We start from the raw sequence: 16647 nt of genomic DNA, 5'->3' as shown, positions 1-16647 counted from the left end.
CCGGCGCTCTTGTATCACCAAGTTCAATCTCCTTTTGTTCTAAACCGAAGAGCAGCATCCTTGTTGGGCGAGTGAGCGACGTTGTCTTGTAATCCGGGCTCCGCCAGCAGGACCGCCCGATGTACCGTTTTTTTCGGCGTCGTGTATCTTGCCGCAACGATTCGATGCCCTTGTTCTGGAATTTCGGCGGCGTACACGGCTCATTCAGCTTTTTGTTGGGGGGAGGATAGTTTTTTTTTGTCTTTCTTTGGTCCAGTCATGATCCCCGTTGGCCTATCTGCGTATAAGCACCAGTTTTTCAAAACGATATGTTTGTCAGACGTCATTGATGGAAAGCGAGCGCAGTGTGCAGTTGCTCTCGTATCAGCGATACTGTACATAAATGTAAAGTTCCGATTTCGGCTTCGGAAAAAGAGCTGCTCTAGAGTTTCGTGAAAGAGTTGCTCCGGCCTATGTTGCACCGCGGTGTCGCGTTGCGTCATTTCGCCTGAAGAACGGGTCACTGACATCCATTATGTTGCGTGTCTACAGTGAATGCGTTGCTTTGAGAACTGAAAAAGCCGTGCTTGAAGCCTTTGTGTCAGTTATTATCTTTAGTTCGGGAAAAGGGAAAGATAGAAAGAAAGAGAGGAAAAGGACAGGCAGAGAACTAAGCAGAGAACCAATGTTGTTTGTTACCTACGCTGCGGAAGGATGGAATTGAAAAGACAAGGAAAGCTAGAAACATAATGAAGAAAGGACAAGAAAAGAAAGGAGGGGAGTTACGTCGGCGTGTGGTCTGTCGCATTATTAAAGAAATCTCGACAGTGGGCTAGTTGGTTAAATGCGCTCAAATTCCTTTGTTTCTATATATTGCTTCAGTCTGGCACTTTCGTAATTTCTCTGCGTAAACTTAAGTCTGCCAAATAAACCTGTCGTCTGCGACAAACGGAGCAGGGATTATAGAGCCTACCTTCTAGACGAGTGTCGAGGCCATAGGGCTATAACTCGCACACAGAAAGAGGGCAGATGTCCCGCTTGTCGAAAGGAGAGCAAGGCTTCTGTACCTCTTGGGAAATCTGCTGGCATGTAACTGTCATCTGAGAGATGTGCTAACATGTCGGCTTGGAGCAGGTTGTCCACAAGAGTCATATTGTGGACGCTTGCGCTTGGGATGCTTGCGCAAAGGCAGTACAACTTAGAGCTGGTCCCGAGGAAAAGATGTTTCCCATTCATTAAGGTTTTTGCGTCCACTCATGCTCTGAACTTCAAGAACGAAATAAATTTTTGTATTGGTGCGTCGCCCATAGTGCAGACGGGCTCTGCGCTCTGGTGGGTGCGTGTCAATGGTGGCTAAAGCGAATTCCCTTGCTCTCTCTGCGCAGGCGCCGGCGTAACTGCGGGCTGTCGCGGCCAGAGGGCTCTAGCAGCGGTGCTGGCACGGTCATGAAGGCGGTCGCCATGGAGACCGTCGATGACACCGTGACCACGGAAGACCAGCTGGTGCCGCTGCAGGTCTTTGTGCCGGACCTTGTCATTCAGGTGAGCGCGATCGCTTCTTTATTTCATTGCACCTGTGCAGACTGTGCTCTTCCTTGTTCTTTGATGCCACTTGCGGCGACGCCTGAGGATAACCGAAACCCTTTAAGTGGATTGATATAAGGCGTCTCTTGGGACCGATGCCGGAATGAATACATTTTTTTTTTCAAGGACGCGGTGTGTTCCTGCACCGGTAGGGTTGCCGCTCTTTTTCTTTCGCAGCTTCCAGTTCGAAGGCGGGTAATCAGCTTCATTTGCACGAGACCGTAAACATTAAATTATGGGGTATAACGTGCCAAAACCACTTCATGATTATGAGGCACGCCGTAGTGGGGGACTCCGGAAATTTCGACCACCTGGGGTTCTTTAACGTGCACCTAAATCTAAGTACCACGGGTGTTTTCGCATTTCTCCTCCATCGAAATGCGGCCACCGCGGCCGGGATACGAGACCGTAAGTACGACAAAGTGTGGCCGATGTTTGGCTAACGTTGCCATATGTAGATGGAATGTTGCCCAACGTTGTACATACATTGACTGATTTCATTGGGCGAGCTTCAGTCACTTTTAGGGAATGCGTCGCGGATTTCTCTTGGAGCGTCTGCGTCGCTGCGGCAAGTGTGCTTACGGCTAAAACCGATGAATGGCGAAGAACGTCTTGTCAGGCTACGCTGCCGTACAGCCACGCTGTGGAGTGGCACCGGATGCTTCACTTCAAGCAAGCCTTGTCAGGAAATAGAATGGATCAAACTGGCCCGTTTTGTTTAAATTAATTGCTTTGGCACACTGTCACTTTATGTGTGCTACGGGATAACTATTTTTTTTTTCCTTTAACCGGTGTACGTTCACAGGCACGAATACCCAAGCAACGTGAAGTACCCAGTTTGATCAGCTTTCAGTGCGGGGAGGCGGGCTTGTTTGTAGCTGGAGTTCATGTTTGCAGCGCTAGCTTAATAAACGCTACCAGAGAAAGAGATAAGTATACTGGACGTTGCTGCAGGAAGCACGGGGATAAAGTTTGCACCAGTATGGCGATAGATCATTTTTCGGGGCTGCTTTTACTTTCCCGTAGACTCCAAAATAAGAACGACGCCTTACTGTAGCGACGAGCACGTAGCCACTAGATGGCGTCCACAATGCCGCCCTCAAAGCGGCGGCTCTCTCTGACTTGGCATCAAGAGGAGGGGTTTAGAAATAAGTGTAGGAACGGGCAGGCACTTTATCGTATACGTATAGCCTGCTTACGATATATTAACATAGGCCAGGAAGAGATATATCTGAGAACTCAAACTTAGTTTATTGAGCAGGGCGGATTTCAGTATATATTGCGACTGTTCGAAGGCGGTTCATCTTATAGCGCGAACGACGTCGCTCGTGGGTGGGAATCACTGCACTCGTCAACACCCAGGCAAGAGCCACAAGAGAACGGTAATAAAACTGATTACAGAAACCTAAATATATCGAAATCATCATCATCATCATCAGCCTGGTTACGCCCACTGCAGGGCAAAGGCTTCTCCCATACTTCTAGCACTACCCCGTTCAAGTATTAATTGTTGCCATGTTGTCCCTGCAAACTTCTTAATCTCATCCGCCCACCTAACTTTCTGCCGCCCTCTGCTACGCTTCCCTTCCCTTGGAATCCATTCCGTAACTCTTAATGACCATCGGTTATCTTCCCTCCTCATTACGTGTCCTGCCCACGCCCATTTCTTTTTCTTGATTTCAACTAAGATATCATTAACTCGCGTTTGTTCCCTCACCCAATCTGCCCTTTTCTTATCCCTTAACGTTGCACCTATCATTCTTATTTCCATAGCTCGTTGCGTCGTCCTCAATTTAAGTCGAACCCTTTTCGTAAGCCTCCAGGTTTCTGCCCAGTACGTGAGTACTGGTAAGACACAGCTGTTATAAACTTTTCTCTTGAGGGATAATGACAATCTGTTGTTCATGATCTGAGAATGCCTGCCAAACGCACCCCAGCCCATTCTTATTCTTCTGATTATTTCAGTCTCATGATCCGGATCCGCAGTCACTACCTGTCCTAAGTAGATGTATTCCCTTACAACTTCCAGTGCCTCACTACCTATCGCAAACTGCTGTTCTCTTCCGAGACTGTTAAACATTACTTTAGTTTTCTGCAGATTAATTTTTAGACCCACCCTTCGGCTTTGCCTCTCCAGGTCAGTGAGCATGCATTGCAGTTGGTCCCCTGAGTTACTAAGCAAGGCAATATCATCAGCGAATCGCAAGTTACTAAGGTATTCTCCATTAACTCTTATCCCCAATTCTTCCCAATCCAGGTCTCTGAATACCTCCTGTAAACACGCTGTGAATAGCATTGGAGAGATCGTATCTCCCTGCCTGACGCCTTTCTTTATTGGGATTTTGTTGCTTTCTTCATGGAGGACTACGGTGGCTGTGGAGCCGCTATAGATATCTTTCAGTATATTTACATACGGCTCGTCTACACCCTGATTGCGCAATGCCTCCATGACTGCTGAGGTTTCAACTGAATCAAACGCTTTCTCGTAATCAATGAAAGCTATATATATATATATAAAGGTTGGTTATATCCCGCACATTTTTCTATCACCTGATTGATAGTGTGGATATGGTCTATTCTTGAGTAGCCTCTACGGAATGCTGCGTGGTCCTTTGGTTGACGGAAGTCTAAGGTGTACGTTCCTGATTCTATTTGCAATTACCTTAGTAAATACTTTGTAGGCAACGGATAGTAAGCTGATCGGTCTATAATTTTTCAAGTCTTTGGCGTCCCCTTTATTATGGATTAGTATTATGTTAGCGTTTTTCCAAGATTCCGGTACGATCGAAGTCATGAGGCTCTGCGTATACAGGGTGGCCAGTTTCTCTAGAACAATCTGCCCACCATCCTTCAACAAATCTGCTGTTACCTGATCCTCCCCAGCTGCCTTCCCCCTTTGCATAGCTCCCAAGGCTTTCTTTACTTCTTCCGGCGTTACCTGTGGGATTTCGAATTCCTCTAGACTATTCTCTCTGCCATTATCGTCGTGGGTGCCACTAGTACTGTATAAATCTCTATAGAACTCCTCAGCCACTTGAACTATCTCATCCATATTACTAATCGAAATAGGGAGAAAAAAATGAGAATAACTCATGACAGATTTGCTTGGGGCAATCTGCCTGCAGAAACATCTACAGTTATACATGGACAAGGTAATACGCGACGAAAATTGTTAAAATTACGGTATTACTGCGAAAGGTTGCCACTCTGGCGCCCAGAAACATCCGGCGTGCGAGTTGCGTTGCCATATTATGTCGCTCTCATTTTCAACAGTTCCGAGTGAATTTGCCAGAGCGGATGAAAGCCGTGGCGGCGTAAGCACGCTGTAGCTATATCTGTGCTGCCTCAAACGCCCCGTAACCTACTGCGTGATGCTAGAGAGACGCGACTTATATATATATATATATATATATATATATATATATATATATATATATATATATATATATATATAGTGCCCGCCAAATCTCCCACCGAAGTCATTTGCGTATTACGTTCGCTCCGACTGCGGGGCGGCGGAGCCCGCGAAATTCCGTGGCGCGAAATGTCTCGCCCCGCTAGGCGTTCGCGTATCGGCGTGCGTTTGTGTGTGAACCGTGGTGTGAACGCTCGTGGAAATCAGCGGCGAGTGCGTTACCGCTTCGCGAGAGAGGGCGCGCGCTCTGCACACGCCCCGGCGCAAACGGTGTCGTGCAGCCGCCGAGAAATTCGCGCGTTCCCGCGAGGTCGCCCGCCGGGTGCATTGTTGCGTGCAGAGGAATGGTGGCGTGCGGAGCCGTTGCGTCCCGTTGTTCCTCCCGGGTATAGCTTGCCCTTCATTTTTCTTTCTTTCTTCATCTCCTTTCTTTGGATATCGCCGTTGCTATGTCACACTTTGTTCGCGAGATAGGCTGCCCGAAAGTGAAACTTCGGGTCACGCCGCGTGGCTCTTTCACGGCAGTGCACAAAGGACCCGAAAGAAAGCTGAGTTTGCAGTGCGCTTTTGCGTTGTGTGTTCACCGTACTCCAGTTGCGAGCGCCGGCACGGTTTTCGCTGCCCTCTGCGGACGCGTGGAAAACGCGGTTTCGTGTGGAAAGCTGCGAGTTTCGAAATGGCAGACAACGAACGGTGCGGTGTACTGCGAGGGAGGACCGGTGCGGTGGTTTATCTAAACATTATTTATCGGACTGTTTCATTTCTTTTAGGAGGGCGGGGCGGCTGGGAAAAACCAGTTACCGTCACCGGCCCCACGGACACCTATACAAATGCGTGCGAGGCGCGAGTCCACAAAGTGCGAGGGCTTCAGAATGGCCGAGGTGTTTCGACGGCGATTAAGAAATGATCCGGAACGCACGAAAAAAACGCTCGCGCCTGGCGGAAAGCGAACAATTGGGCCAGCAGCTGCGGGAAACAGGCTTGTTTGCACTGCTTCGCGTGCGATATGCCGCGTTACGAGAAATGACGTTTCTTTCGCAAGTGGCGCCACTTTACTCTGATGGGTGGCCTTAGAGCAAGCTGCTGCATAAGTGTTTCTGAGCGCACTTGTTTACTAAGCATATGCGGTGGCTGCGTCAAAGCAAATTTGCGGGCAACTAAAATGTTATATTGAAGCCGAAGCAACCCTAATTACATGGTGCGTGCTCGCGGCAAATCGAGAATATAGGGCTCCGATTCTCTGCACTGAAAGTGAAGCGCACTGTAAAATAATTTGTACCCCTAAATGTGAAAAAGGGTGTAAATCCGTCCATAACCCTTACCGTTACTGCAAAATGGTGTAACGGTGCGAGTTACAGACACATTTTACACCCTTTTTCATGTTTAAGTCTGCAAATTATTTTACAGTGCGCGGGGGCGCATTTCCTACGTGGCGTTGAAGAATTGACCCTCTATTGGTCCACTTTTCTCTGGCGTAGCTGAAATGCGAGAGGTGTGACATCATTACCGACCTATGGTTCTCGCAAGAGTGCGTACGCTTTATTTAATCCGATAAAATAACGTCGTGCGCGACGCGCACGTTCTTTTTTTTTTCTTCCCGTCAAATTGCGCTGCGTAACCATGGGCTCGTCAGTGGCACTGTTACGGGTATTATGCGATAATTAAGACGATCAACACGATTATCATCGCTATCACCACCAGCCTCTTGTATATAGCCTGGTACAGGAAAAAGATATCCCTGCTGACCGTTTTTATCGTACGTCACAACGGCTGTGTGTTGTAAGTGGATTTCCGACCTTTCGAACAAGCCGCAGGCGGTAACGCTTCAAAGCGAGAGGCGTTCACAGCATTCATTGGTTCCTAATGTTTAACATATAGCAGCTATTGTGACCGGCGGGCTGCAACACTCGGGAATTTTGTTTGCCCCCATTGAACTCGCCGAGGACCGATACAAAAGAGCGGTCGTTCATTGAATCCCCTGCATGCTTTTAATGCTTTATATAGTGATTTATGCGCTTCGCTCGAGCACTGCCCCTCAGTGGTCACAATGGAGCGCCCGCGGCGATCGCTCCTGTCAGGAGAACGCCCCCTGCGACAAGTACCTTGCGCCTCAGTAATTCCGTGCAGTGAGCGGGAAGGCAAGGGCGTGGCGCACTGACTACTGCGTGCGGCATAGCGTAGCTTGATCGACAGGATTACCAGTGCCAGTACTATAAAAAGAAAAGACTAGGGACAAATCCACAATATTAGCGAAGAAGCATAGTCAGTTGCGTCAAAACGGCCGCCACATTGCCTAAACTCCGTACTTACACACTCATATACATCATATAACACATTTCCAATACTCGGATACGATCACAGCAGATATCACACAAAATGTATTCGTTGATGCGAGAATATTGGATATTTGGTAGATGTGGGGGCGTATGGGATGATTTGAGAGACACAGCCAACGCGATATGAAAGGCGACTTTAGTTGTATACTAGTGTGTAGGGATGTTGCTTCTTAGCGCAGCATCTGGGACAAAACAGTTAGCCTAGCTTCATAACAATTTCTACAAGACCAAGTGTTACGATATTACTGCACTCTGTATCGATACTTCAACTAGCCAAAAAATATTTCAACGAATTGAAAAGCTGTAATTCTTGTACATAAAAGGTTTCAAAGGTATGACTAGCTTATTGGAAAGTAGAGAAATCTAGCAAATCTGCATATTCTCACGACTTTACCCAGGGACGTCTTTAAGGGGGGGGGGGGGGGTGTCAGGAGGCAGGCCTAGTCCGCCGTATGAAATACATGTGTATATATATATATATATATATATATATTGGAACGTTCAACCCAATATATGAGGCGGTGACTTACTCCTCGGTGCTCGCTAAATGAGAAACGGCGCGCGTGTGGTCAAGCTAAATTCCGCATTCATCAATACGACGTCTGTCGTGTGTTCTTAGGTCTTCCCTTGGAACTTTCAACCCAATATCTATGTTTCTTACAGTCCAGTCATGTCCCCAAATATTGCAGTAATTACTGCTATCACTGCAGTTTCATCGACAGCTCTGACATGAACCACTTTCGCCGCTCCATCGCCTGTTCAGAAGCGAAACCGTCCGCCAAGACGGCTGTTGTCAAGTCAGCAATGCCGTCTTGGCAAGAGGTAGTAGCGGCATGGTAACCTCAGCAGGGTAGTAGGGAAATGAATGAATGAATGACTGAATGACTGAATGAATGAATGAATGAATGAATGAATGAATGAATGAATGAATGACATCTGCGTGTTCAACAATGTCATCTAACACAACTCAGCGAGACAGCGTTTTCGGCTACTCGTAGAGTTCACCCACGCGACATACACTATAGGGTGTCGCTAACTATAGCGGTTCGTCACGTTCTTGAAAGCGCGCCGCTGAAGAAAAGGCTGTACAAAAAGAAATAGTAATAATTTTCAGACGTTCTAAGAGGGCGCGTGCCGAATTGTCCGTCGAACAAGAGAGGACCGTCGCTGCACTCCGTCGGGGCAGAGCTGTCGAACACGAAAGCCGCATCGAATGCGGATGGCAGCCGTGACACACTTTTCTTTTTCTCTTAGTCCTCTCTTTTTTCTCCGGCGTTAGTATTATTTCTACGTAAATAGCGACAGAACTTCGACAGCTGCCAGTTTTAGTTCCCCTTGTTGCGCACATACACGTGCGACTACTTTATCGGGTGCTCTGTCCTTGCGCCTGACGCGGCGTCGAGTTCCCTCCGGCGTCCTTCCCTGGTTGCGACCTCCGCGCAGTTTTCGGCATGTTGTTATGGCTGCTGCGAAAGCGTGCGCAGTGTGGGAACGTGCGAGACAGCTTGGCCGTTTCTGCGCGTTCGCTATACAGTGCTCGCTCTTTTCTGCCCTTCGTTTTAACTGTCAGGCAGTGACGTCTATTGAGCACCTATCGATCGCGTACGACACCCGCGTCAGACTTCTTTTCTTTCTTTCTTTTTTTGCGGGAAATAAGGCCCACGCTTAAGGCTTCCCTTGCTTTAGTCCTAACAGCCTCTGCGTTCACCGGGCGCCTTTGGAAGATGCTGTTTGACCCAGATGACGCACCAGCGCAGAGCACCGAGCTACTCTGACCGCTAGAACGTTGCCGACGTAGCCCGAGACACTTTCTCCCACCACACCATTCGCTTAACCGAGAAGAAGAAGGCCATGCGGGGCTGTTCGATCAATTCCATCTCCAGTCACGCCTCGCCCTTATACCTTGCGTTGCGCCAGCTAACTGATGTAATGTACGAGATAGTCTCGCTGTCACCTCCGACGCCGTCCGCATCTTCTTTATTTTGCTCCTTTTTCCTGCTTCTTTTCTTTCTTTATTGATTTCTAATTGTAAAGAAAATAAACGGAGGAGGTAGAGGAAAACGTCGCACTGACGCGGCTTGAGCGACCCTCGGCCCCATTTAATAAATTTGCCTACGTGATGTCACACGCGTCACACATTATGCAAAAGCACAACCGCAGAAGAACTGATTGAAATAGTTGACCCCTGGGGGAAAAGGCAGAAAAAATTTAGTTTGCAGCGACGTGGTTCAACCTTTCCCAACTAAAGGCCTACCATTCACCTCGTCATGTTGACCTTTAAGGCCATCAGGACGATGCCGACGGGGTAGTTCAACAGGACAGCCGAAACAGATAACTGTCGCCGTATACGGTATAAGCAACGAAAGGACACTTGCGCGATCTCTTCTCCATCTCACTGAATGCGATACCATTTCAGTAAATTTATCATGTTAATACACCGTCACCCTTGCTTCCTTTCACGTGATAAGGAAGTTTTTCTCGATCCCTGGACAGCATGCGGCGAAGGATAACTCGCAGTGCGTCGGTACTCAGGGGATGTCGATTCGCACACGTCAGCTATATACACATGGGTCACGCGCAGTCGCAGGAAGGCTTTGACAATATCGCTGTGACAGTATAGAGTTAAGTGCTCGAAAAAGGTGTTTGCTTTTTATTGAGAAAGCAATACTGCTCGCACTTTCGGCCCATCGGTGGTCGTGGCGCCTCCTTACACTGCTGCGCGTCACGTGACCGTGTGACGTCACTCCAGACCGAGAGACGGGCCCCAGCTCGCGGCATCGATGGTGGAGGCGAAGCCTTGCGCGCCGCTGCTGCGGCGCTACCGAGAGAGGGCGCTCGCTGGTGTGACGTCTCGCTAGAAGGATAAATGGGGCTACAGCTCGGCTCCTCGCAGTGGTCGTCGCGCTGCCTTGCGCTATGTCGGATGATGTATAGCCATAAGTTTAACAAAGGGCAACCATGTCCACACCATCAGCCGAACCAAGGTATTGCTTTCGCAATCTTCCAGGCTTAACCAAGCTAAGCCTTCAGCCAATTTTTTGATCCGTCATTGCGTTACGCTGATTGCGTTCGTCGTTATCGACGTTATTATGCCGTTTTTCAGGCCGTCTCCTCAATCACAGTTTCGCCATCGCCACATGTAGGGCCAAAAAAAAAAGAAACTTAGGTACCATTATCTCGATTGCTTTGCTAATCTGTAGACCATCAAAACCCCAGCGAACCGGCTTATATTAACGGCTCTGGCCATGCTTGGCCCTTGCGCCACGAAACGACAAATTCGTCATCATCAAACGGCATTCTGACTGGCATGGCAGGGCCAGTAGGGTGCATATTTAACAGGGAAGGTAGCTAGCACCGATCTCCTTAAAAGCCGGCAGTTTCAAGGCGCGTTTGGGAAACTGAGGCCATCCCTTTCCCCAGATAACGCTGGCATGCCTATCATGCGGCACGCAAACATACTATAAGTCTACGTAAAGATGTCTGTGTAAACAAGAAGAAAAGAAATAAAGCTAAAGAGAAGAAACGTCCCACATGCACTCGAGTTCACTAATAGAAGCTTATGTCCTCTGTGCAATGAAAACAATATTATACGCGTACGCGCGAATGTCATTGTTCAAATAGACGTGAAAGCAAACACTCAGCAATAGTAGAGTGAGCGGGAGTGTACAAATAGAATGAAATTAATTTGCTTGCTTTCCACAATGAAATCACGTGGGGCTGTTAATGAGCGCCTTTATTCAGCAGGGCGGACGAAAGCCTGCGAAAGCATCATGGAGGAAGTATTTAGGTTACAGAAAAATCACGCCAGTCCAAGTTGCTCAGTTTATTGCAGTCCTTCAGGGAACACTAGTTCTTAAAAAAAAGCGAGAAAACCCTTTTATTCCCGTGTGCTTCAAAACGGACCTTTATTCACAACGCAGAGGTGCTGGCAAGACCTCATGATCGAAGGGCTCCGTGTCCTCCGCATCGTTGCACTTTATGGAACATAAAAAAAAGCGCTAGCCCAAAAGGCCACAATGGAGTGTAGAACAATTTTGTCCGTATTTACAGATAATACGTATATACATGCGTGGCATGAACGCGACCCATTAGTACCTACTAATTTCCTAGCGTACTCCGTCTGCGCTGCGCAGTGACATGACGCGACGCCACTTTGACAGTCGAAATAGCCTTCGTATATTTCTCCGTACCAAGTTATGCCTTAATCTCGTGCGCAGCGCCATCTGCTCGCTGTGTATCCCGAGTTTAATATTGCTGTCTCTCTACGAAAGCAGTACCTATAATTTACAGTGCCTTAATCGATAAAACATTGTCGTCGTGTTATGTTGCGGTTTGTAGGGAGAATAAACCGTGCCAAGCGACTTACAATGCCTGGCACTTCCTGGCATTCAGCCATTACGGCAAGACCCGGAGACAGCAAGCGCGCGTCGTTATATCTCCTATACTTAACCACGCCGTGAGGAGGGCCGGTGTGGTGAGGTGGTCAAACGATCTTTAACCCGGAAGGGAACGTGTCTTGCTCGATGTTCTCGCGTCTGGCCAAACGTCGCGCGCATGTTCCGTGTCGCGCCTGATCGTGACCGAAACCATTACTCCGCGATGACCTAGCAATGTGCGCCTTCCCCCCCCCCCCCCCCCCCCTTTCAGACCCACCCTGCCCCCTCCAATCTGGCGTGTTTCCCGGATCGCGCGAGTCCCAAGATAGCTGCTTTCTAGGGCCCTTCCGCACCACAACACCTCCCCCCTCTCTCTCCGTCTCTCTCCTTTTCAGCATTGTTCAGAAACAGGCGACCACACCCGTGCGGTCCATTGACTTTAGTTCGCACGTGATAAGCTCTTTTCTCATATAGCGCGTCGAGACTGGACGAGCAGACGGCATGTTTTGGCGCGGGAGCGGAATCGTCGAGATTCAAAAGCGCAGGCTGTCCGCGGCGGTTTACATTGGACAGCACTAAAAATGAATTCGACCTCAATCGAAGCCGTGCACTTGCAAATGCGTCAGGCACACTGGTGCCTGCACAGACCGCTTTGTCTGCGATGTGTTTGAAGTTCTGGTTTCTAAGCCGAAGCCGGTTAATAGCCTTCGACACGCGACGAAAGCCGGAACTGCAGCGCCACCTTTAGCGCCTTCACTGAACTAGAAAGCGCACAGAAAAAATGAAAGAAAAGAAAAGCAGCGGGCTGCATAGAGCGTGCACGCTAGCGTGTCCGAAGTAGTATGGCAGTCTCGCCGATAGGTGGCGGCACGCGAACGAGGCCGACGAGCCGCGTAATTTCAAAGCTGTAACGGGGTCCCTTCCATGTTGAAGTATGTAATATGCACTACATAAAGATAGATAGATAGATAGATAGATAGATAGATAGATAGATAGAGAGAGAGAGAGAGAGAGAGAGAGAGAGGTACGGCAATCTCCGAAGAAAAGGCGTTCGGGGTTTTCGCGAAAGGAGATTTAGCGTTTCTGACGAGCAAGAAAATCGATAGTGGCAATTGAACAGCGCGGGCATGGTTCCTGCAGAATGTGGAGGTCGTTCTATGTGCCGTTAAATTTCCATGAATCCCTTCATTTAGGCGCTAGAATTAACTGCCGATATCCGAATAAACAGAAATTACCTTAAAAAGGCCCAGAAAGATCTTTGCTTCCGTACGATCAAAGCCATATGACCTGTAATGACAGCATTATATCGCTACAAGTGGGAGGTAACATTTGGCAAACTGCATTGCTGTCATGCCGGTGCTTATGTCCTTCTTTTTTTATTTCGTTCACTTCCTTCTTTTTTCGCTTTTTCTTTACGAACGAAATTGTCCGGATCTAGATCGCCTTGCTTACGTTACAAGTGGACACTCGGAAACATTCCGTATGCGAAAGGTGATTTCGGGGTGCATGCTAAGACCCCGAAAATTTGCATCTCCAGTAATTTTGCGATATCGGGCGTAACGCTACGCGTGCTTTTACTTTTTTCTTGTTTTTATTTACTGTGATTGGCTCAGCACCAACACACTGTATACGGCTACCCAACCAGAGGAAGTGGCTCGTCGGCGAGATGTTACCACCGAAAATGACCGCGTTTTGAACCGCTTACCGTGTAAGCAAAAAGAAAAGCAGACTGAAAAGCACGTTTGTACTTCAGATGCGCTTAAGACCAGGAAAAAGAAACATTAAAGTAAGAAAGCCGCCTTATAAAAGGTACACACAAGCATAAAATGTAAAAAGAAACGAAAGATAAGAAAAGAAAAGAATAGATGACGCTGCTAACTTAGACAAAGAAAAAATAACAAAGCTAACGGAAAGCTTAAATGAAACAAGCTCTCTCTATAACCGGCAGAGTGTGTGTAAATGGCGTAATGAGATGCTGCGCTGAAGTAGTAATGTAATAATGGAAACGCGTAACGTTCGCATCTTGTTTCACATATTGTTGGCATTTTACGCATGCATTAGTGCTTGCGCCGTGCCTGAAGTGGTTCAACCGAGTCATTCCTTATGCGTATGAAGCGATCGCGCGCTGTAGTTGACATCTGGTGCACCCAAGCTTGGTCTGAAAACAAACAAACAAATAAACAAACTACAAGAAAAAAAGGTGGAAAACAGAAAAAGAAAACAAGAACAATGAATGCATTGGTAGATCTACGGTACTGGCTCCGTGAAAACCTTGCATTCGTTAATTCCTTACTTCATCCCTTTCCACCAGCCGCGCTTTAACCAGCCCCTAGCGTTTCTTTCAATTAGCACAGTCTAGCTCTTCGTGCCAGGGAAATCGGGGGCCCAATCGTAGCTGCTTCTGTCACCTTCGACGTTGCGGGCGTGGAGGTTTGCCTGCCTTGGGCGCGTTTGCATAAGGACTTAGTTACCCTGTCGTGCTTTTGCCACCGTCACGTTGTCGGGTAAACTTAATCAAGCCGTGTACGCCAAACAACGCTCGCCGAGGAACTGGCAGTTCTGGGCTCCCGCTCCACAGCAGCGCTAATCTTTTTTTTTTTTATCGTCCTGCGGGCTGGCGGGCGCTCGACACGGAGCCAAATTGTGCGTGCGTTGAATACTGCAAGTCGTCGCCTCCGCAGGACTGACGTGCGTCCCTTGCCGACTTTTCGGGAGCCAAGCCTCCCTCTCCTGCTGCCGCCTGCGGGGAACGTCTTTGTCAATTATTCACCGTCGTGAATATTGAAGAGAGCGTCGGCCAGCGAGACAAGCCGATGTTTGCTCGGTCCCGCACGCCTCTTTCATCCTCATTGTACCCTAGGTGTCGCCGCTGTCGTTCTGCTAGAGGCGTACGGGAGGTGCTTTCGTGACGTGTTTTGGCTGCAACGCGGTTGCTCCATCGTGGCATGCATCCTAGCCGTCGAACGTTGTAGCACTAACCTTATTGCCCGTTTTCCTCTCTCTTCTTTTCTTCCGCCCAGAAATGCTTCCACGTGCAGAAGGAGGAACTGATATGGGACATCAAGCAGCATATCATCTCGTCGCTGCCTAAGGTGCGTGTCTGGTTCGGTTAATTGTTTTACGTGTTGCTGACGCGATTGCAGCGCAAAGAACCTATATATGTGCGGAAAGACAAACGTGAGGTTAGCGAGAAAACAAACAAACACGCGAGCTGACTTTAGACTTCTGCATTCACGCCACGAACTTAGGCCAACTTGCTTACATCGCTATTCTAATTTAGTGCTTAAAGCTGGACTTCGCCTCAAGATTAAGGTTCGACGGCACAGTAATGCATGCGAGAAAGTGGGAAAATTGTACTAGTATCAAAGCATAGCAATCGCCTGAAGGAAGATGCTGAGAAAGGAAAGGAAACGGCAATTCTGCATTGAAATCATGAGCGTTCGAGAACATTGGTTGGTTGCATACGGCCCTTCGCTTCCTTTACATATAACTGAGGCGGTAGTAATCTTGTGTTCTTAAAATAAAATTAAAAATGATAACGAACTTCGTGACTTTAGAAAATGATGAGTCTAATCTTGATTTGTTGCGGCGAGATGACCGTGCGTCGGACATCATCACTTGGAACGCCAGTCATGTTTCACTGCACAGTCGACAGATCGCGAGTCTTAAGTCTCAGTATTTTTTTTTTTGTTTTGCACTGTCTACGTAACCGCAATAGAAAATAAAAAAAATGAAGGAAAATTATAAGAAAGAAGTAACTGTTTGCCGTGGTCTTATCTAAAAGCCGGAGCTGTGGACAAAGTGCTAGGCATGTGTAAACCGTGGCCTCCGATGAGATCCGGTGATGCTCGATGTCAGCACGCCGCCGAATCTCGGAGGCCACGTTTCAACATAAGTCCTTAAGATAGAGCGAAAGTTGGCGCTTCTATCCTTTAGACCGACCTCTGAATAACGCGCAGTGCGTAAATATATTTCGCGATTTTGCATAGGTGCGTTGATAAGCGCATTGATGCTATTGTTCACTGTTCTTAAGTGGTGGTGCGCGGTAGAGCGGCATTGTAGCAGTAACTAATAAATTTTTCTCGTAATTTTCAATGCAGATACAATGCACAGCGCTAAATGAGAATAGGTATTGTAAGGCTGTGGAAATATGATGAAAATGAGCTACAGTGACGTTGAAATGAGGAGTTGACAGTCACTTCAGCATACGCTGAAGAGAATGAAGGCCAGAACCAGCGCACTCACGAGACAATAATTAAATTACTTGACATTCTTATTCGAATGCGTTTTTACGTCCTATTAGTTCATTTCTCGCTCGAAAAGTCGGGGGCTGGAGTGCTTTTATTAACTGCACATTAATTAACTCTAGCTTAATTAACTTAATCACCTTGGCTTTAATCAACGCCGAAGGTCGTGGGTTCGAGTACCTGAATTAACTGTATTGTAATGAACTGTGCGTTAATTAACTTTGCCTTAACTAACACCAAAGGTCGTAGGCTGGGCTCAAACCAAAGGTCGATGCTTGGACGTCCAATTTTCGTGCCGTTGAATTTCGGTCCGTTGAATTTTGCGGACGGTCATATAATGCCATCTAATGCGCCAACGACGCTCGGAGAGACGAAGGCGAACTTTACAGAAATTCGCGTGCTGGAACATCATTTCAACGCTTTCTCTACATCCTATACACTGTAATTGGCACACGTACAGAAATTTACATTTAGATATCCTTCTATCTATTCTTACTATTAGATGAAAACTCTATGGCACAATCATGCCGAGAAGCGCGAGAGGAACGAAATTACCGTAGTTTAGCGTACACTATGAACCGTACCTGTGTCACGTGGGCCCGCGCGTTGACCTTCGCGGCTACAAAGAGGGCGTCAAGCAATCGACGTTCACAGCTAGCACCGCTTGACGAAGTTTCGGTTTCTCATTGTCGGCTAGCCAGCATGAGCAG

General features: G+C 47.8%; 1 protein-coding gene across 7 annotated transcripts in view; it reads left to right on the top strand.

Annotated features, from left to right (window-relative positions):
• Prosap (SH3 and multiple ankyrin repeat domains prosap) overlaps nucleotides 1-16647 on the top strand; it is a 228490-nt gene that overhangs the window by 174926 nt on the left and 36917 nt on the right. For all 7 annotated transcript variants that reach the window (XM_075675787.1, XM_075675786.1, XM_075675785.1 and 4 more), the window contains 2 exons: nucleotides 1365-1521; nucleotides 14711-14782. In XM_075675787.1, coding sequence (XP_075531902.1) covers nucleotides 1426-1521; nucleotides 14711-14782 — 168 coding nt within the window. In that variant the 5' untranslated portion in view covers nucleotides 1365-1425. The remainder of the gene's footprint in view (nucleotides 1-1364; nucleotides 1522-14710; nucleotides 14783-16647) is intronic.

This window comes from Dermacentor variabilis, chromosome 11 (genome assembly GCF_050947875.1).
Source record: "Dermacentor variabilis isolate Ectoservices chromosome 11, ASM5094787v1, whole genome shotgun sequence".
NCBI lineage: Eukaryota > Metazoa > Arthropoda > Arachnida > Ixodida > Ixodidae > Dermacentor > Dermacentor variabilis.
The sequence above is the reverse complement of the archived record's forward strand: the minus strand, read 5'-3'. Positions and strand labels throughout refer to the sequence as shown.